The sequence below is a fragment of the Sinohyriopsis cumingii genome, chromosome 6, assembly GCF_028554795.1.
Source record: "Sinohyriopsis cumingii isolate HCF-2022 chromosome 6, ASM2855479v2, whole genome shotgun sequence".
In the NCBI taxonomy this organism is placed as follows: Eukaryota; Metazoa; Mollusca; class Bivalvia; order Unionida; family Unionidae; genus Sinohyriopsis; species Sinohyriopsis cumingii.
In genome coordinates, this window is record NC_142966.1 from 145357759 (window position 1) to 145379756 (window position 21998).

General features: G+C 37.2%; 1 protein-coding gene across 4 annotated transcripts in view; it reads left to right on the top strand.

Moving 5' to 3' along the window:
* LOC149798201 (transcription initiation factor TFIID subunit 1-like) overlaps positions 1 to 21998 on the top strand; it is a 154610-nt gene that overhangs the window by 44422 nt on the left and 88190 nt on the right. For all 4 annotated transcript variants that reach the window (XM_089963286.1, XM_089963288.1, XM_089963289.1 and 1 more), the window contains exons 11-19: positions 871 to 974; positions 8279 to 8401; positions 8724 to 8798; positions 9890 to 10180; positions 16157 to 16330; positions 17146 to 17336; positions 19745 to 19859; positions 21100 to 21241; positions 21821 to 21951. In XM_089963286.1, coding sequence (XP_089819412.1) covers positions 871 to 974; positions 8279 to 8401; positions 8724 to 8798; positions 9890 to 10180; positions 16157 to 16330; positions 17146 to 17336; positions 19745 to 19859; positions 21100 to 21241; positions 21821 to 21951 — 1346 coding nt within the window. The remainder of the gene's footprint in view (positions 1 to 870; positions 975 to 8278; positions 8402 to 8723; positions 8799 to 9889; positions 10181 to 16156; positions 16331 to 17145; positions 17337 to 19744; positions 19860 to 21099; positions 21242 to 21820; positions 21952 to 21998) is intronic.

The window sequence follows — 21998 nt, forward strand, 5'->3', positions numbered from 1 at the left end:
TGAACACTTTATTCAGGAATCGCACTGGGCTTCACCAATGTCACAGTTATCACCAAATTGTGAATTATGTTTCTTTATTGGCCTCACAGTATACCATTTGGCAATTTTATTGGCAACAACATTGTTGGCAGATTAAACTTGTATACACAGCCATGGGATTGGAGTTCAGAACCCTCAAAGTAAGACTCAAACAATAGTATAAAATTGACTAGAATCTTTCTATTGTTACATAAATAAATCGTGTGTTCATATTGACAATTCATCTTAACAGTTCATTTTTTATATCATAATCCACTTATGTTAACATCTGGTCTGAGTGCTGTATGCTGTAATACTCTTCAAAAGTCATGCTACTAACCTAGCTACAATCAACCAACCTCTGAAGGGAGTAACAGGAATCACTACAGTTTACCAAACAACAGCTAATTTTTTTATCTTTTAACGTACTAAAAAAAAGAGTTTTGCAGAAACTTCAAAAAGAAAACTTATTACCTTTGAAGCGCTGATCATTCTATATATATATACTAAGCAAATTTACAGAAACATTAGCTTTTTAATGGTATGGAGTTTTTTAAAAATCATATTGTGTGAAGGGAAGTACTATTAGTATCATTCTTCTTGCTCAAAGATTGAGTAAAAATAAAATGCATTGGTGAAGCACCTCTTCTGTAATGAAATTGCAGTTGCTATGCAGATATGGTTGCCTTTCATGATGGGGACAAAGTGGTACAAATGTACTATTGTCTTTTTTGGCTTGATGGTCTCTGATGAGTGGTGGCCTTTCTTGAGGTTTATTTTCATTAGTGTACCATTACATTCTTGTCTAAGTTCAGTACTTTCGATGCTTATTAAGTGAATTATGTATTTCAGATTCATCAGAGACTAAAGATCTTACCTGGTATTCCATCTTTCCAATTGAGAATCAAGGCTTGATTTATGGCGAGTGGGAAGACCAGATCATTTGGGATGCACAGGTTGGTGGAAATGCCCAAGAAATTCATGCCTAAGAAATTCTTTATTGACCATAAAAATATGCATGTTTATTTCATATGTATTTTGATACTAAATACATGAAGGAAATTGTGTTTCAACTTAAAAATCACCTCAAGTCTTTGATAAAGACGATATATTCATTTAAATTTTGTTTTTGACGGCTACACAATTTATTTTAATTGATGTTAGGTCTTGGTTGTTGAGAATGAGCTATAATGCGGTTTCATGTCATTAAATACTAGAGTATCAGAAATTTCCTCTTTAAATAAATTACCTAATCATAATACCTTAGGAACACTACTGCTACCTTGCAGATCCAACCATTGCAGATACTACTTTGGTTAAAGGGAGTTAAAAATTGTCTGCCAACCTGTGCAGAGTGATCTCCCCTTAAGTATACAAATTGGTGGCCATGTCTAAGAACCTCTCAGTTACTACTTTTGCTTGTGCCAAGAAGCATGCTTTCATCATGAGATGCCTCTTCAAAGCCAGAATCTATGTGGAAGATATACTGTTACAAGTTGGAGGAAATTTTTTCACTTCTAAGGAAAGTATAATCTATCTATATTTTCAAACTTTTGCTCTTTCTATGCCAACATAGTTCTGTCTTTACAGTTTGCTAACACTTTGTCGCCATCACACATTTACGTACTTGCACAGGGAGCCTAAGCAATTTCACATTCAGTTTAGACTAGAAATATTTTTTATGTGCATGTTTCTAGCACTTATAAAAATGGGTAAATATTGGTGAGTTTCTATTCCAAGGCATTCACAGCATTTTGGCTCCAACTTCAGTGTTTTTACTCGTACAGGCAGTCTGTGGGCCTTTTTCCTTAGAGGTAATTGCCTCATAATGGATATTGTTGCACCTACTTTGTACATATATATAATAGTACATCTGTTCCCTTTTATGTGAAGGTTTTTTGTGTGTAATGAAGACACTTGTGTACATTTCTGTAATGCTTTCACTCTGGTTGGACATGTACAGGTCAGCTTTCTATACACAGTTTACTCAGTTGTGTCCTGCTCATGCTTGTTTCTGTAGGCGACACTTGAGTTATGTTTTTCTGCGTAAACATAAACTAGGTATACAAATCAGTATCAGCCACAAAGCTCTGAAATAGCTCCAGCACCCAAGTTATCACTACAGGACTTAACATTATTGGCAACTCCCTCCATTGTGCCTCCACAGGGTTTTCCCTTGACTCCTATTGTGGAACAGTGAGGAACAGAGCTAACAAACGGCATAGTTCCTTCTCAGCAGACATTCAGATAGGTACATGGATCATATATCCCATAATCCATTCCAACTGATAATCCTAATGATATTCTTCCCACGCAGATGGCCATTTTCCATTGCGACCAGCCAAGGCCATGTGCAAGGGATCATTAAGGGCCAAAACATCAATATTACAGGCTCAATCACTAACAGCCCAGCTTCCAGTATGTTGAACCCAAATTTTGCAGACATGTGCAGGGACCAGTCTAATACACATACCACCTCAAGACATGATTTGGCATGATGCTCACACTTCCACAGATGTCATTTTGCAATTTCTCTACACTCTGCCATGAGAAGAGACTCTTTACTCTTGAGACTGTCTCGAAATCACAGTTTCTAATTCAGGGTGTTCCACTTCCATGAGTTTAGTGAGTGGCAGACCTTGTCTCTCTTTGCCTTCTGAGTCTCATGCATTACAGGAGACCTTAGCCTCACCTCTTGCAACAAGATGTTGTTTGTTCTCAGATTATGTCATCATTTCTAGACTATCTGACGTCATGGGAAGATTCAGCCTTCCACACTTCCATTGAAGATATTTTCTGCCTCTGACCACAGGAGTTTTGTCCTCCTCCACCTACTCTATCAGCAACCTGGACCAGAGCTCCAGCATCTCTTGATCTTGTGAGACAACAAAAGAATCCAACTTCATTTACTTCCGCAGTCTGGGAGAGTTACAGACATTCAGACCCACCTTCATCATCAGTATGTCAGTGGTTCTTCATTATCCATACACCATTATTTCATTTGAAACTTCAGCAGTGATATCACCATTTTTGGGATGACAAAACCACACTCCATATGAATGGATCAGATGGACTTTAATGAAACTTGGCAGTTAGTGCACAAATTTGTTACCGTGGCTTCAAACTTGGAGTTCATCTCTAAGGCAATCATCCAATATGAGGATCATAGCTTCTCTCCACAATGAATACCTCAGGGCATGAATGGGAATCAGTCTCAAGAATGGCCTGTGTACTGAACAGAGACATTGAACATATTTTGACCAATGCTGTATCCGCAGCTTCAATTTACAAGTGGTGATACATGATTCAGTACTCTCAGCCTGCACTTCTTGAAAGACCACCTCAAGGCCAAGCTTAGAGCACAGCCTTTTTCCTAACCATCCTTTTAAAGGACCAGATTGAAGAAGTCTGCAAACAAGCCACCAAGGAGATCAATTTCCCTGCCTCTGCAACCACTGCATTGATATAAGGATAGTACGGGAATCAACAAAAGGACTCGAGTACCACACATAGGACACAAACCTCTGAAAACTGTTCTATCAAAGCTCCACCAGCCAAAGTGGAGAAAGCACCAAGAGGGTCCTATCACTTTTTCCAATGTTTTTTCTGGGTTTTATCCCAGACTTTCTTGGTCCAAAGACAATGACACTCTGCCTCAGGTCATCAACCTAAGTGCCCTCAATCAATTTATTTACACCCCTCAGTTCTCAATGGAAACACCATGGTGCATTTTGTAATGCCTCCCAAGAAGGAGACTTTGCCATCGACTTAAAAGATATATACCTTTATGTCCCTATTCACAAGGCTTTCAGGACATTCCTGAGATTTTCCTACAGCATCTTAGGCCAATTCAGGACAGTTCTGTTGTGACTGAACATCAACCCCTGGGATTTTACTCATATGATGAATCAAGTAATGGCGTATGTCCAAACCAGTTCTACAGCAGCATCATCAAGTTACCTGGATGACATCGTGCAGTAGCAACTGGTGAGTTTCATTTCAACACAACATGATAACCCTTGTTAAACTGCTTACCAACCTGAGCTTGTTAACAAGGAAAAATCTGACTTTAAAGTTAGTACTATTTCAGCAATTTGTTCACCTTGGTATGGAGTTCAGTACACAGGCAACATTGATTGTCTTCCTTAGGATTGGGCATTGAAAATCCAAACCATGTTTGCTTCTTTACTTTCAAGGAAAATTCTATATGCATGGGAATTCCTTCACTTTCTAAGTTTGCTCAATGCGGCAGCAGACCTCATTGTCTTAGGTCACCTTTATTCACCCACTTCAAATGATTCTTCTGTCCCAATGGAGGCCAAAAGGTTCGTGCATGGGATACATCTCCCCATCTGCATGCATAGGTGCACCATCTGTGGAATTGGAGTATCCAGCTTGGCTCCAGATGGGTATACCTCAGCCAAGATTACAGTCTGTACCAAGGAAAGTACAGAAGGCTGGGGATCCCACCTACTACCATCCTTTCAGGAAGCCAGCAGTGCATGGTCTCCCCAGGAATGCCATCTGCATATCAATCGTCTGTTAATGAATACCATTGTGAAAGCATTTCACTGGTGGCAGTAATGTTTAATTGGCAAGGGAGTTCTCATTCACAGTAGTGACTTATCTAAAATGACAAGGAGGAACCAAGTCCCAAGACTGTTGCGTCATGGTTTCGGACTTTCTAAGGTGATGTTGTCAACAGTAAATCCACATACACGTTTGCCATATCTCTAAGATACCTAAATGTACTGGCCAATTTGTTGTCTTGGAACAGTCAATTATTACAGATGGAATGGTCCCTTGGTTTTCACTCAGATATATACCCAGTGGGACTTACCATTGGTGGACCTATTTGTTACTAGACTGAATACCAAACTTCCAACATTTGTCTCACAGTCTCAGGACCAGTAGCTTGGGCAATCGATGCTCTTTCACTAGATTGGAATGACCTGAAAGCATGCACCTTCCCACCAACACATCTGATTCCAAAAGTGATACAGAAAGCAAGAGAATCAGCTCGTCGCCTCATCCTCATTGCACCACTCAGATGAGAGAAGTTGTGGATAAACGACCTCATCAGTCTTGTATCAGAAACTCCATGGAAAATTTGGATTTTCCCTCATCTACTCAAACATCTTTGACAGCAGTTATTTCATCCCTGCCCAGAGCTACTGAACCTATGTGTCTGGATCATATTAAACAGGCCCTCAGAATCAAACAATTCTCACAACCAGTCATGGAGAGAAATTCTCAGGCATGAAGGCCCTCCACTCTGAAGCATTATGAGGCAAATGGCAGAGTTTCCTTCAGTGGTGCACAAATGAACCTATCCTGCCTCTCCAGGCATCTATACTGCAGATACCTAATTTCCTTCTTTGGCTCTTCAAAGAGACAAAGTTAGCACCGAGTATAATAAAAGGTTACCACTCCATGATTGTGGAAACTTTTCCTCCTCATGGAAGAGAGGATCTCAGACAGAACAGGGACTTATCTAACCTGCTCACCAACTCTGAGTACAGGCAGCTGAAATACTAACCCTATGCCCAAGTGGAACCTATCTTGGGTATTAACCAGGCTGAACAAGACACCTATTGAACCAATTTCAAGGGCATCTCTGGTGCATCTTTCATGCAAGACCTGCTTCCTCATGGCATTAGCGACTGCATTCAGAATTTTCAAAATACCTGCCCTATCAGCAGACCTGAATTACATGCAGTTTCAACAAGATGGGTCAGTCTTACTCATGCCGGCATCCTCTTTTATTGATAAGAACTGGCTTCCTTCCACAGGTAACCAGACTTTCGTCATGAAACCTCTATCTTGACTTTACACATCAGCTGAAGGCTATCTACAAGACCCAGTTTATGCTTTGAAGTGATATGTTAATAAAAACAGCCATTGTGTTGAGGGAGATCATGCCTCTTTCTACCTCTCAAGATGGGATAGGAGGATATATCAAAACAGACTATCTCATCCTGGATTAAGTGTGTTATATGCTTGGCATATAGAGAAATAACCCCAACTCACATGAACTTAATACTCATTTCGGCTCACGAGGTTCAAGCAGTTGCCATCAACCTAGCATTCATCCAGAACTGTTTGCTAACCGACATCATTCAGGTTGTGGGATGGAGATTGGAATCCACTTTCACTAGCTTTTATCTCGTGAGATCTGTCATCCCAAAGGGTCCAGTTTGATCTGGTAGGACCTACGTCTGCTGCTCAACAGGTCACCCTTCCAGGTCGATCTGGTAGGACCTACGTCTGCTGCTCAACAGGTCACCCTTCCAGGTCGATCTGATAGGACCTACATCTGCTGCTCAACAGGTCACCCTTCCAGGTCGATCTGGTAGGACCTACGTCTGCTGCTCAACAGGTCACCCTTCCAAGTCGATCTGGTAGGACCTACGTCTGCTGCTCAACAGGTCACCCTTCCAGGTCGATCTGATAGGACCTACATCTGCTGCTCACCAGGTCACCCTTCCAGGTCGATCACCAGCTTCTTAAGATGCTGCTTCACTACTTCCACTGGATTGGTAGAAGGAAAATATTTCCCTATTTGAAGCTGCACCCCAGCGGATAGAGTCCCCACCTTTTGGGTCACCCAGAAGTTGTCTCGCATACCTTAGGGGACCAGAGATGGTATTTCCTTGGTAAGGGGATATACCTCCCTCCACCTCTTATTCTCCTAAGGTATTATGATTGGGTAATGTATTTAAAAAGAAACCAATTTATCCTAGTAAATTATGTTTCTTCGAGAATACTTAACCAACCATAATACACACACACCCTCTCAGCCTCCCTGCAGTTACATCCATAGAGGGCATGCCTTCCTTTCTAGTAGTAACTGAGAGGTTCTTTTACTTTGCCACCAATTCACATACATAAGGAGAGATCACTCAGCCTGACTGCCACATAGGTTGACAGACAACTTTTAGCTCCCTTTAGCTAACAGCAGTATCTGGGAGAGCTGGATTTGGGAGGTAGTAGTAGTTCTCCTAAGGTATAATGATTGGGTAAGTATCCTCAGAGAAACATATTTTACTAGGGAAAATTGTTTTTTGTAGGAAACCAATTTCATGGTATTAATTTTTGCCCTGAACCACAAATTTAAAAATCGAATGAAAAATTTGCCATATGTGATGATCCCCCTCTTTTTATACTGTGTTTCATTTCTAGATATTAACAAAGATAGTATTTGATAAACCAACGGCATTACTGTAATCTAGTAATCATAGACTAACTTGTACATGTGTTTGTTTTGTTTTAATCCTTTGAAAAAAGAATTAAAAGCATTTTATATTATTCCAATGCACACGTAACGATTTGGTATCTGGTAGCAGTAATTTCCACTAATTGCCTTAAATCAATATGTGGCAGATAAGGATAGAGAGAAACAAGAAACTCATGATGTATTCAGACTCTAGTAATACTGAAAATGGTAGATAATAAAAAATACAAGTATATAAAAATTAAATTTGATACATATTCCAATCAGTCACAATATTTGAATCCTTCTGAACGCACATTTCATTTTATTTAAGCATTTTTGATCCAAAAGAACAACAAGCCTGCAAAATACTAGAATTATTGCTTGAAGCTTTCTTATTGATTAAACACTAATTACAGCAGAGTATTAAAGCTGACACTTCACAGATTTTAGGACAAAGTCACTGAATCAACAATTGTCTGTTTAATCTATGGTACACACAAATGTTTGTCGATAAATAATCCCCAAATTGCAGAATTAAACAAGTCCAGCTTTCTCAGAAACACTGATGATTAGGTCAGGGCTTTTATTCATTGTCATGTGAGCTACAGTTATCCATTAAGTGATTGATCTTCACAGGTGTTTTTTTTGGGAACAATTTACATCTGAGAGGTCTGCTAAGTAAATCTAGCAATAGAGGCTCAAAGCTCAGAATGTTGGCTTCTCTGTTGTGATGGTGTTCATCAGTGATGAAAGTAGCCGATGTGCTATCAAGGTCCTTGGAAGGTCAGTCACTCTTACAGTGCACATTTAAGTACCCTGTTTTTGAGGAAACCGACAGATGATAGAGCATCCAACTTGAAGCCGGTGAATTGATAGTTTGAACCTTAGTACTGATGGGCAATTTTGATTATTCTTGCTTGCCACCTTGCCTCATTTCAGCTTGTTAGGTCTGTTGCTTGTGGCAAAAAGAGCATAAAATAGCTAATGTTACGTGTTGAAAAATTTAAAATCATGTTTATTATTATTATTATTATTATTATGCAGAGCATGAACAGAATTCCCAGTCCATCTGTCCTGACCCTTGACCCAAATGATGATAACATTATTTTGGGGATTCCAGAGGATAGGGATCCAAAGGAGCAGGCTGAACCTACCAAGAAGGAAAAGGTAAGGCTGCCACATTTTTAAGGTCTTTCATGAGTTAAAAATAGTCCCATTCCTTGTTTGCAATTTTTCAGTCATGGGGATTTTACAAGTTTAACAGTTCTTGAATCTGATGAAAGAAAATATGATTTCAATAACCAGGAAAACGTACTGCATCCCACATAAGTAACACTTCCTCTCCTCCCCAAAATATCATTTTCATATTGTCTGCTCTTATAAACATCTTCCTGGTAATGATTGCTAATTGAAACTTGAACAGTATCTGGGAGAGATTCTATAGGTTACATTCCATCTATATAATGCCACAATTATATTTTCATTCCAGCAACAGGAGACCAAGAAATCAAAAATTTTGCTGGGCAAAGCTGGTATAATTAAAGATGACGAGGAAAAAGATGAAGTGAGTTAATAGTGTTCGTTTATATACATCTGTTTTCAAATTTACTTTTGCAAATAAAACCGTGTCAAAAATTTTCAAAGATTGGCTTAAATAAAAACAGGCTACCATCTATACTCGCTCACAAGTTGGACCCAGGAGCAAAATAACATAGACCCTGATCTGCTAGTGCATATTGTGCCAGCAGATCAGGTCAGTGTTTGCTCTACTGAATACTTTTAACAAACTGCATGGACCCAGATCTGCCAGTCCATGATACAATGACAGATCTGGGTCTATGCAGTGTGCAGTTAGATCTGACCTTCCAAGCAAGTATAAATAATCTTTCTCAGTCATCTCACATGCTTTAAAAAACATTATGAAGATGCCCAGTCGAGCTGTCTTCACTCTTGAAATGTATGAAAATAAATATTGAAGGAACTTTCTTCTTTAGCAGTATGATTTCCTCACATGGATTGTTATCTTAGAGAATCATAACAATGTTTAAGTTTCATACCTACTTGTCTTGCTTTGTTGTGAAAACTAAAATAAATGCACAAGAACAATTTCAGACAATGCTTGTCACTTTTCTCAATGGAAACTTTATTTTTTTTTATTTCTTTACACATGTTGATATATATTTGCTTTTAAATGGTAATTGGTAGTTGGTAGTACATTTCTTTTTTTTTATAAATGCATTATCAAATAGTAAGAAAATTCTTGTTGAAATAACATTTGATTGATTTAACATAATAATAGTAACACATGCAGTACATGTACCAGATTTAGTTAAATGGAAAATTTTGCATAAATCTTCATTGTATTTATTCATGTACACAAAATTCATAGGTTAATTGTTCATGTTGCCATAAAACTACTTGTTGACATTCACATAATTGTGGCAATCAAAATATTTGGGAGGAATGTAACTTAATATGCATCAACTTATAAAAATGAATAAAATGCAATCAAGTACATAAAATATGATAAACATTATACTGATTGCCAATTTAGAAAATTTTTCTTTTGTGACTAGGTTTAATTTACTGAAGTGATGCTTGATTATTTATATGCAGTATTTATTACGTTAACTGAGATTTAGTTATATCCTTTAGGAGGAAGAAACACCGGTCATGAACAAGGATCCTTTTAATATATCCAATGATGAGTACTACAATCCCAAGCTGATGGAGACAAGCCTGAGGTCCGGTATAGGGGGAAATCTGATACAGCACTCAATCCCAGCTGTGGAGTTGAGACAGCCCTTTTTCCCAACTCATATGGGACCCATGAAGCTGCGGTCCTTCCATCGGCCACAATTGAAAAAGTATTCTCATGGCAGCATGTCCCAACCAGGACCACATCCAGTTCAGTCCTTGTTGAAAATTATCAAGAGGAAAGCTAGGGTATGATTTCTAGCACGTGGAAAATAAACATTTTGGTGGCTTACTGAATCTGTGCTAAATTTGTGGCTGGAAAGGTTCAAATCCAGCCACTGTTGTCTAACATGTTGCAGTTGTGGGCAAAGCACTTTACTTCTTTGTCTCAGCACTAACCTACCTGTGTTGCAGAGTCTTAAATACATAAAAAATATGTAAACTTGGTTTAGCTTGAAAGAAAGTGACTGGTTTGAACTTTGATAATGCTACTTGAAAAAAAAAAACACAAGTATTGTGGTGTACCACGAGTTTGCATGCATGGTATTGTTGATTTAATTTTTCAGAAACAAGCATGCAATATGCATACAAAAATCTACTACTTGCAAAATAAAAAATACGGGTGTGAAATCACTTTAGTTTAATGATATTGTAATAAATTAGGAGTGAAAGACATTTTGAACACTACAACAACTTCAAGGGGAGGTAAGCTGATTTAGATTTAAGTACTGCGAAGTCTTTTTTTTATGGGATATCAGTTTTCATGGATTTTACCTCTGCTTCAAACCACACATTTAAAGGCCTGGCAGATAATTATAATTCTGTGGTTACTATTGGAGACACTTACCCAATCCATGAATTTAAGTATCATATATATTTATTGTTAAGTAAAGTCCAACTGCAAACTGTATTGACCCAGATCTACCATTGCATAATGTGTCACAGTTTGTCATTAGTAGAACAAACAACATTAATCTTGATCTTCCTGCACATTATGCATTGGTAGACTAGGGTCTGTGTTATTTGCAGTACCTCCTGACTTATTAGCAAATATATTCAGTACTGTTAAAAATTTAAACAAAATTAAATATAATAACAAAAATAGAATTCACAGTACGTGTTTGCTCCAAATGAGAGTCAGTAATGTGGACAAGGCATTATTTTATAATAAGAAGGTAAATTTACAAAAGTTAGGCTGATAGTAGCAGTACTATAAACAACAAACAAAACAAAGCCCAAACAAAAGAAGAGTTTAGTGAGATTTAATGACTTCAGGCTCATGGATCTTGGGGCATATGATTGGGCATCAGACAAAACTAAATTGGCACAGGTAACTAACACTCTAACACAGATTTAGACATAATGAATTCCAGTTATGATTTCCAAAACTTACATTGAGTGTTCTAGTCGTGATAATCAGCTATCCTAAAGTTGAAGTTATACCGGCAAAGAGTATTAGTAATAAAGGGGAACCCTTCTATAAAATAAATTCAGATGTAACATGGTTAACTCAGACTCAAAACATCAGTCAAACTGACAGATAGATAAAAATAATTCCGCTAATTTTCAGAAACTTAGGGCTGTTCCATTTAAACATACATGGTACCCAGGGAAGGCAGATTTTTACAAATATATGCCAGGGTACTTTGATTTCACAGAGTTCATATTTTTAAAAAAAATTTAAATTGCATCTATGGGTGAGTACCCCGCTTTAAAAGTGCCTTCCCTGGGTCCCATGTATGTTTTAATGGAACAGCCCTTATAGCTTACAGATCACAAATAATGTACTTAATTGGGCTTAATCGTTACTTTAATACTAATTGTTATATAAATTGGTTGGTGGTAAAATTACAGATATACATTTGTCTGGCATTTTGTTTATTCCCCCCCCCCATGTATTCATTGAATTTTCTACTGTGTTTTCTGTACTGTGGTTCAGTACATAACACAGTCTGAATTTATGGACCCCAACTACCATGACTTAGTGGGGGTTACCATATAATAGATAAAAATATGTAGCTTACAGCAAAATTCTGTTTTTGCCAGCATAGACACAAAGAATAGGACATTTTTTTTTTAATTCAAAGCTTTGTCTGCTGTCACACAGTAGGCTGTTATAGCTCAAAACAGTTATGTCCAATCACTGCATCTTTTTTTACTTTAAATTATTATGTTTGTAATTCACTTTAGTACTCTTTTGTAAGTTGTATTACCTCTTGAAGCCAGCTCTCCCTGAAAGATGAAACATGTATGTCAGTCTTTCACACACACACACAAACACACACACCAGATGACCACCCATCTCCTGAATGATTACCATTGTAAACTTTTGCTTGAGGTTGTCAATCGTTTTTTGTCACCCGAAGCTAGTGAATATTTAACCATTTCAAGCTATCCATCATTTATTTTGTGCAATTGTATGTTTAAGCGTTGATATGCTTTAAATGTAAATAATTTGTTACTTGTGAGTAAAATTATGAATTATTTCAATGGTTGTTATTGACATGTTTATTGAATGATAAATTGCACATTATATTGATTCTTGCATTTCATTTCTTAAATTATGATACACTGCAGTTTATTATATATTTATTAATAGTTGTTCACTTTGTTCCATTTCACCTATTCTGTATATTATATATTCTTTATTTCTTTGTAGTTTCAGAGTATGTCAGTTTTAGAGCATGTCAGCTAAGTACAAGAAGCGTAAATGGTTTAAGGTTGCAGAGAATACTCATAGTGCTTACCTGTATTGTACCAAATGTTCTTTTTCCAAACCATGCAGTGTTTGCACTTTGTGTGCAGAAAGGAGCAATACTGTGGAAACAGTCACTACAGACTCAGACTGTGCCTTTTTTGGAATCACGTGTGTGCGGAGTTATTGAGCAAGAGACATTCCTGATGCAAGTTTCCAAAGACCTTTACCACGTTTCATCTTGCATGTCAATGGGCAGTTTAAAGAAAACACAGGACATTTTTGCCCCCCTTTGGTAGCTCACTTGGCATACCCCCCACAGCCCTTTCTCTTCCAGCCCATGTATTGCATTAGTGTCTGTGACACAAGAAATGCAGAATGCATTTGACATAGCTAGCCTGCTTATACCACACATCCAATAGCATATTCCATATACACCCCAGCTGCTCATGAGCCATCTGTCCAACCTTCATGTGGCTTTAAGGAGTGAGGTTCTCTTGTATCTGACTGTTGAACTGAACACTGGCTGACAGCTCCCCAAGTGACAGCAAGCTTAGCCAGGACTAGATACATCTTGCCAGACACAAAGTTTGTGCCACCCCGCAAGCCATCCTAGATCAACATCTACCAGTCTTACCCATATTGCTAGGATACCTTATTAGTAGGTGTTAAACCATGCAAAGGTACATAGAGTTATCCTTGCTATTTGGCATGTTATTCCAGTTTATGTAATGTGTGAGGAGTAGAACAACCCCTCTGTTCACGAAGTGGATAACCCAGACTTACCTGAACACTTCAATCTGACCAGTTTTAAGGCAGCAATAAAGGAAATGTATAGGATTTTTTAACTTTCTGAATGCCCCCTTCCTCTGGCAGTTAATTCTACATACAAATTAAGGCTTATGTAGACATTTATGAAGAGGATAAGCATCTGTGTTTAATATGAATTTCACCACAGATGACAAAGTTTGCCCGTACTACCAGCTTGTCTTCTGTATGACATTTGGGACTGTGGTAATTCAAGGTCTTCTGTTCTGTAAGTCATTTGCTTGCAGCTTTATCACCTCGCTGGTGTAAGTCACATACCGACATGTAGCACTTGGATGTTGCTAACCTAGACAAGGACATAACCTGTTGTTGACAAGGTGGACAGGCAGGTGTTTCATGCCACATCAGAGTTGTTGAAGAATGTAATGTCTGCTTCCTCCCTACTTGACTTAGCATCACTTGCTATCTTTCATCGAGCTGAGAAAGTAGAGAGCAAGCAAGCTTGGGGATCAGGTTGCCAGAAAGCCAGAGTAGTCAGTAGGGCAGCAAACCATATGATGACAGATGCCATAATGGCTCCAATAGTCCAGATTTAAATAGAAAAGACACTCTTTGCAATCTTTTTCTCTCAGAGCTCACTATGTGGCAACAATGCATGCATCATCTCGGTTTGGGTTTCTCCTATTTGTTCAAGACAGGAGCTACCACTTCTGCTCATACTAGAGAAAGGACAATCATCAGCTAAAAGACCACAGATGTATACCTCAGGCCAGGCAAACTATAGGCAGCCATATGCATCTAACTTTCACAGGCAGGCTGGGAGTGATTGGGGGGCAAAAAAAGCAGTTTTTCTTACCCCAAGTCTTCTAATCAACTGACAAAGACTTGCCATCCCTCTCATCCACCAGCAACCTTCTTGTGTGCACCAGATGCCTTTTTTGTTAAACTTGGATCAACCTATTTCTAACAAATGATTGGTTATCCAAATTGTTTCAGAGGGTCTTTAATCACCAAATAATCAACTCTACCAAAAATCTGCCGCTTCCTGCTTCAAGGACAAGATGGAGTGGCTAGTAGCAAAACAAATTTGGAAGCTCCCAAGCTGGAAGTCATGATCTGTACCTGGCACTTGCCACTTTGTAGACCAGGAGGGGCACATTTCTATTGCCATTCTCCATGCCATTCACACTTGAAGCACATACGAGGAAAGACAGTTTTGATAATGTTGGACAACTCAGTCATGGTGAAGTACCACTTATAACATGGAGGGACAAAATTGCCAGAGCTAAGGTAAGGGAGTTCTTGAATTGGGTATCCAGTATCAGTCTGACACATTCCAAACTTGCTCAGCATCCTTATTCGTTATCAAGGTGAGGCTAACTGCTTCACGTAGAGTGGTCTCTGTATCTGTCTGTCTTCATCAAGTTTGCTCATTGTGAGACCAACTGATGCTCGACCTGTTAGTGATAAGTGTCACACAAACTGCTCACATTCATCTCTCCATTCCTGGACCTAGAGGCCTGGGCTGTAAATGTTCTGTCAATCACATAGGAAGGGATGTAAACCTGTGCTTTCAGCTTTAATGGTCCTGATACCCATACTAATCCAGCAGATGAGGAGCAATACTAAAATAGTTCTGAGTGCTTCTTTATAATGAGACAGATCCTGGGCTTATGATCTGCTTGATCTTATTACTAACACTTTCAGGAAGATTGTGGGATGCTCACACTTCTGAAACAGCCCAAGTCATCAGTATTTGTCCTTTGTCTGGAGAAACTCTTCCTTCACACCTGACCTTTATCAGGGAGACCTTGGTCAAAATTGAGTTCAGAACTTATGTTGTGGAGGCAATCTTGATGGCTTGAAGCCCTCCACTTTGAAGGCATATAAGAGGAAATGGCTTTTATCAGCAATCGTCAGGTTAAGAATGTCACATCACTGTTAAACTCCATTTTTAGCCCCTTATCACAACTGAGGGCTATTGTTCCATGATTTCTGACATGTTTAGACATCATGAAATAGTTATATTGGTTGCAACTTTGTCCTTTCCTACCAGGTGTCTGATTTTGACCTATCCAGGACCCTCTCGTGTTGTTCCACAAATGGAATCAGTTCAGGGTCTTGACGTGGCTCAGCTTGCTCATGTTTTGAGCCTCTGTCTTTGATCTTGCTGAAGTTGTTGACACATAAGACTGTTTTATTGATTGCACTAGCTTCAGTGTGCAGGTTATGTGAGCTGTATGCATTGTTTGTAAATCCAAACCGCATACAGTTTCATTTAGATGGTTGATTTATACTAATGACACTGTCTGGTTATGTCCTTATGAATAGGTTGTCATTTACAGGCAATTAGAAGAAAACTATTTACCCTCTCTTCAAGTGACCCATTAAGATAGGCTAAACTGTGTGTCCCATTTTATGCGCTCATATGTTATCTGAAATGTTTTTGGCCACCTACAGGAGACCAGAGGAAACAATCTGGAAGAGTTACTTCACTTGATCTAAATGATTACTTGATGGAAAGATTTTATTTCTCTTTCAAGGATGGTTGGATTCGGGAGGTAGTGGAGTATGGTCAGGCATGTGTTCTTGGAGAAATATAATTTACTAAAACATTTCCTATCTGAAATTTATTAAATATGAACAGTTTATGGAAATAAATAATATTAGTTGTTTTCTACATGATACAACTATTTTCATCCATAAAGAGATATATCCTCTTGTATACTTGTTTATCTTTTAATATTTTTCTTTGTGCCCAGTTAAGAGAACAGGAGAGACAATCATATGGTGGAGGAGACATGTTTTTCATGAGGACTGCACAGGATCTTACAGGAATGGATGGGGAACTCATTCTGGCAGAATACTCAGAAGAGTACCCTCCCCTTATGATGCAAGTTGGCATGGCAACCAAGGTCAAAAACTACTACAAAAGAGTAAGTTTTATGCCTGAATGTTAAACTCTGCATGTGCTGTTTGTGAATTTGAACAACACGCAATTCTATTCCAAATGGCTCAATGGATGAATGATGCATCCTGGTTTCATTTTGGTGGACAGGTTTTCTGTTGAAAGATGGCATCAAACTCCCCAAAACCAAACCAAACAAAATTTCCCCAAATGTAAAAGAATTGAACATGAAAAGAAATTGTGTTGAACAATTTTTATGATTACATAAATGCATTTTAATCTGTGATGTATGTTAATATATAGATATACTTTGACATAATGTTAGCCTCATTAGGTCCTTTGTGTGCTTCACTGCATCCAATAAGTGAGGTCAATATGCTTTTATACAATGCATTCACTGGATATCACATGTTGATCACAGTATAAAAATCATTTTCAGTCAGGTCTCATTTTCAGAAACAAATGATCACCATTGAAAAATTGCATTAATCCAGCTTACTGATAAAAATGAAAAATTTTTGTTATCTTCAGTGTTCTCCATAGCCTCTTTCCTGATTACTAATTATCCTACTTGTTTTACTGTGTCTTAAAAGCCAAACCAAACCAATACAAAACCATTATATGCTGTAAACTGGAATACCACATGAGCTTGTGGATTACCTAAATATTTGAATAAATTGAAGTCTGATAACATATTGCATCTAGTATCTATTTTTGAGACATATTCCAGTCATTTTAGTATCGATATTTTGGAAGATAAAAGGATGGAAACACATTAGACATATTGTAACATAAGCTTTGAAGTTGAAACTTAATTTATTTTAATTTTGCTTCTCTTGTTAGAAACCTGGGAAAGACTCACAACCACCGCATTTTAGATACGGAGAATTGGCATATGCTCATACGTCGCCTTTCCTGGGGTCCCTAAGGCCAGGGCAGTGCTTGCAGGCATTTGAAAACAACTTGTTCCGTGCACCGATATACGAGCACAAACTACCAGAAACAGATTTTCTTATCATACGCACCAGGCAACAGTAAGTACAGGATGTAAAGAACAACTTCAAAGTCATGTGGCTTTTCAGCAACCTAAATGGTTCTTGGAACAATAACTATGACTATTTTGATAATGTTACATTTATCCATGAAAACATTATTAAAATAGAGAAATTAGATGTATTATTGATGCATGTTTCGGACACAGTATAGAGGGGGAGACTTTGACGATATCAGAAATGATTGATTGATTTTGCATTCACCTTTCCCATAATAACCCACATACAAGTTGTTACCAAGGGACCTCCCAAAAATGGGATACCACCACACTGGACATCAAGAAAATGTTATTTTAAAAATTTTCTGTTAGTAAAATATTGAGCAATCATTGTGCAGTCTTCTGAAGCACATCACTTGAAAAAACTTATTTAAATAGTGTTAATTTATTAAAGTGCTTTCTCCAATAGATGTTAATAAGGTTTTCATTTTAATATTGAAATTTTGTCAAATATTGCTATTACCATGTACTAAGAATATTGTGCGGGAAAAAATTTAACAGTCTGTATGACATCTTATTAATGGCTGAGAATTACATGATAATGGTTCAAATTTATGGAAACTATCCATTGTATTCAGTGATAAAATGGACAATATATCCTTACCAATTTTGATCACTATTTTCTTTGTATTCAACAAAAGTGACCACTATTTTTAGTATTGCTAGCAAAACAAATGGAATCCATGCCTGACCCCATGTTGTAAGTGGGTTCTCAAGGTGACAGTCATAGAAAATTTGTGTGTATGTTTTGGTGCAGGTGTTTTTATCTGCATATATTTCCTGAATACTTGATGCATTAATCATATTGAAAAGAATCTTTATGAAACTAAGACATTTCATTCAACAAAATATTTGCTCACCCTTTGAACTTGTGGTTAAGGTTACAGTCATAGAAAATTAGGGACAGTTTTCCATTTGCTTATATTTCCTTGATCCTTTGATGGATTTTGTTCATACTTGGAATGAATCATTATGAATCTAAGACAGTTTTATTATGTAGAGCATTTGCTTCCCCTTTTGACTCTGGGATTAAAGTCAAAGACACAGAAAATATGCATATTCATTATTATTATTATTATTAACAGATTTAATTTTGTGCAGGATTCAACAAAGTCATAAAATACATGTACATGTACACAGCTCCCCAGACTATGTTCCACGCAAGATTACAATATCCTGCTCGCTTTAACCCATCCTGTAAATTCAATTATCACTGATGCTTAAATGTAAAAAAAAAATCACTTTTCACATTTTGTATTGTGCAGCCATGACAAAACACTTAGTTCACTACAGATTGATAACTTATATACGACTGTGCCAGAGAAGACTGGCTCTTTGGCCAACATTGTATAAGGAGGCATAAGAACATCTGTTTACACTTCAAGCAGTATTTGGATTAACCAGTTACCGAGATAAAGAGTCCTGTGGTAAGAAAAAGATAAAGAAAAGAAACTTAATGTGGCTGTCATTATTAACACATGAACTGAAACTTTGGCTGCTTTTGCAGACAAGTTTTGTAAATATTAAATGACCTATGGCCCTAATGATATCGTTTGAATTTATACCTCTCTTGATATATTAACATTTTTTAATCTATAGAAGCTTCAGTTAATAGACTATTTAAAAGAAACCAAGATTTTGAACATAACCAGTGACACCTCACAAAGGGTGACTCATTCCTGCTACAATCCTACAATGTCTTTTCCCATCATCCAGTTAGCAGATTGCTTTGACCATCTCCCACTAATGATAAAACCACCTCACTTTTAAATTGTACACATTGACATTGATAGTGGGTCTAGAGTATGGTGAGCACAAGTGCAATAGGTCACTTGCTATTCCTTTATCTAAATAATTTCTTCCTCATCAAGCAAAAGTTTCATTTGCTTGCATTGAGGGGCCACCCTTGATAGACTTCACTGAGGGAGAAACCATTGTTTGGTTAAGAAACACAGGGCAGCAGGTGTCTTATACACGACATACAGGAATTTCTTGGAAAGGGGGCGAGGATTATGATAACCATTGTTACTAGGTGACCGTTACATAAAGGTGATTGTTAGCTCAGGGTTGAGTGTATTTCCTAAATTTGATGGATTTTGTTCATACAAAAAATGAATAGTTATAAAGCTAAGACAAGTCATCCAGCACCATGCTTACTCTACTCTTTTACCATGGGATCAGAGTCAAACATTGTACAGACATGCTTTGATCTTGGCCCCTGGCCTTCTTATGCTGTTGACTTCTCCAGTTATTATATTTGAGAAATTGTATTTTTACATTTGATTATTCAATTATTTCATAATTAACACTATCTTACTATTTAAAATTGTTTCATTAGTTATTACATTAAGAGAATAATACAATATGCCTTGTATTTGGTCTGTTTTCCAGCTACTACATCAGAGAGATCAACACAATCTACCTTGTTGGACAAGAATGCCCATTGTATGAAGTACCAGGGCCTAACTCAAAGAGAGCGAATAACTTTATTAGGGATTTTCTGCAAGTAAGAATGACCTATGTGTTTATGCTGCAGTGTTTAGGCTGCAGTTTATCATAAACTGACCTTGTATTGTTTCCTTAATGTATGAACTTCGTTGATATATTGTTATAGGACATGTCTGTCCATTTGTCTTTCCTTTTGCACTCCCTTTATCTGTCCAACCATCCATTCTGCAAACAATCTCATTAATGCAACTAGTCCTGCTATTTTTAATAGATTGCCATTAAACCTTATTGTTTGTATGGTCATTACCTGAATGTGTGCATATTGACAAATCACTCTTTTGCCAGTGTTGTTGTTGGAGTTATTGCCCTTTTTGTATTATATCAGTGCATGACACAATCTCATTTGTGCAGCTACTCCAGCAGCTCTTGATGGCTTGCCAAGAAATGATAAATGTTATGGTCATCACCTGAAGATGCACATTATCAAAAAAATCACTTTGTTCCTGCAATATTTGTATAAGCTATTGCCCTCTTTGTCTTTTACTGCAGTGTATGACACAGTGTCCTTAACATTAGTCCAACAAATCCTTTAGCTTTTGGTGACTTCGCTTGAAAGTTGGCAGATTTAAATATCGTAACATGAAAATGTACCTATTGATAAATCACTTTGGTAATGCAATTTTTTTAAGGGCTGTGCCCCCTTTCTCTTGTAGCTTAATGATGTGTATGATACAGTCTTGTTAGCACAACTAGTCCTGCAGTTTTTTATGGCTTGTCATGAAATCTGATAAATATTATAGTGATAACCTGGATATGAGCATATAATCAACTCATTACCACAATTTGTAAGAGTTATTCCCCTTTTTGACTTTTAGCTGATTGCATTTTTTTTTACTATTGACTCATCTCAGTACATGACTAGATTCATCCAGTTATTATTTAATGATTAATTGGGGGGGGGGTCTGGAGTTTAACATGCTGACTTTGTAACAAGATTTATTTTTGTTAAATGAATACAATTGAAATTTAGAAAATAGAAATGATTTAAAATTAATTTGAAAAATAACATACATAAGTTTGAATGTTCCTGTGTATGTGTGTGTGTGTCTATATCTATATATATATATATATATATATATATATATATATATATATATATATATATATATATATATATATATATGCACACACACACAGCATGCAGTTCAAATCCTGATTAACTTTAATTTGCTTTTGCTATCCAGCATAAAGCAGGTATGCATAGATGAAATGAAATATGAAAATCGTCATTTCTATAGGTATTCATCTATCGCCTCTTTTGGAGAAGCAAGGATAATCCACGAAGGATCAAGATGGATGACATCAAGAAAGCCTTCCCTTCCCATTCTGAAAGCAGTATAAGGAAAAGGCTCAAACTGTGTGCTGATTTTAAAAGAACAGGTGTGAATGTATTTAAATTTTAAATCATATGACAGATAAGTTTTTCCAACTTGCAGCAGATCATAAAGATGGTGTTGGTCTGGAAAAGTTTATAAATGAAAGAAAAACTGACAAACAAGAGCACAGTCCCAATGTGAGACCAGCCCCAGCAAATAAATGCATTGGATAATATAGACCATATTGAAAAATCATACATGTGAAAGAAAAACTTGTGTTGCTCAAGAACAGTTGTATATATGAAGGAAAAATGGACAAAAAACTAATTGCTTGCTTAACATTTTAGACTTTGCGGTCAAAATTACATGTTTTACAGCAGTCCTGTGATCATGTGCTTGACATGCTGTTCCAGTCATTTTATTGGATTTCGTATCACTATAAACAAATGGGGACAAAATTAAAAGAATTAACAAGGCCACACTATATTTGACAAAGAAAAATGTTTTTAAAAAAGGGCAAAAGAAATTGATTTGCAACAGATTTTTAATTTTTTTTTAATGACCAAAACAGTGAAATGCTTTACTTACTGTATGATCAGAGTGTAGGACATACTGCATTACTGTTGGCCAATTCTTTTACTAGGTATGGATTCCAACTGGTGGGTATTAAAGCCAGATTTCCGCCTTCCAACTGAGGAAGAGATGCGAGCAATGGTCTCCCCTGAGCAGTGTTGCGGTTACTATAGCATGCTGGCAGCTGAACAGAGGCTGAAAGTATGTACAGTTTTTATCAAGCTTGCTTTGTGGAAGCCCAGTATAGT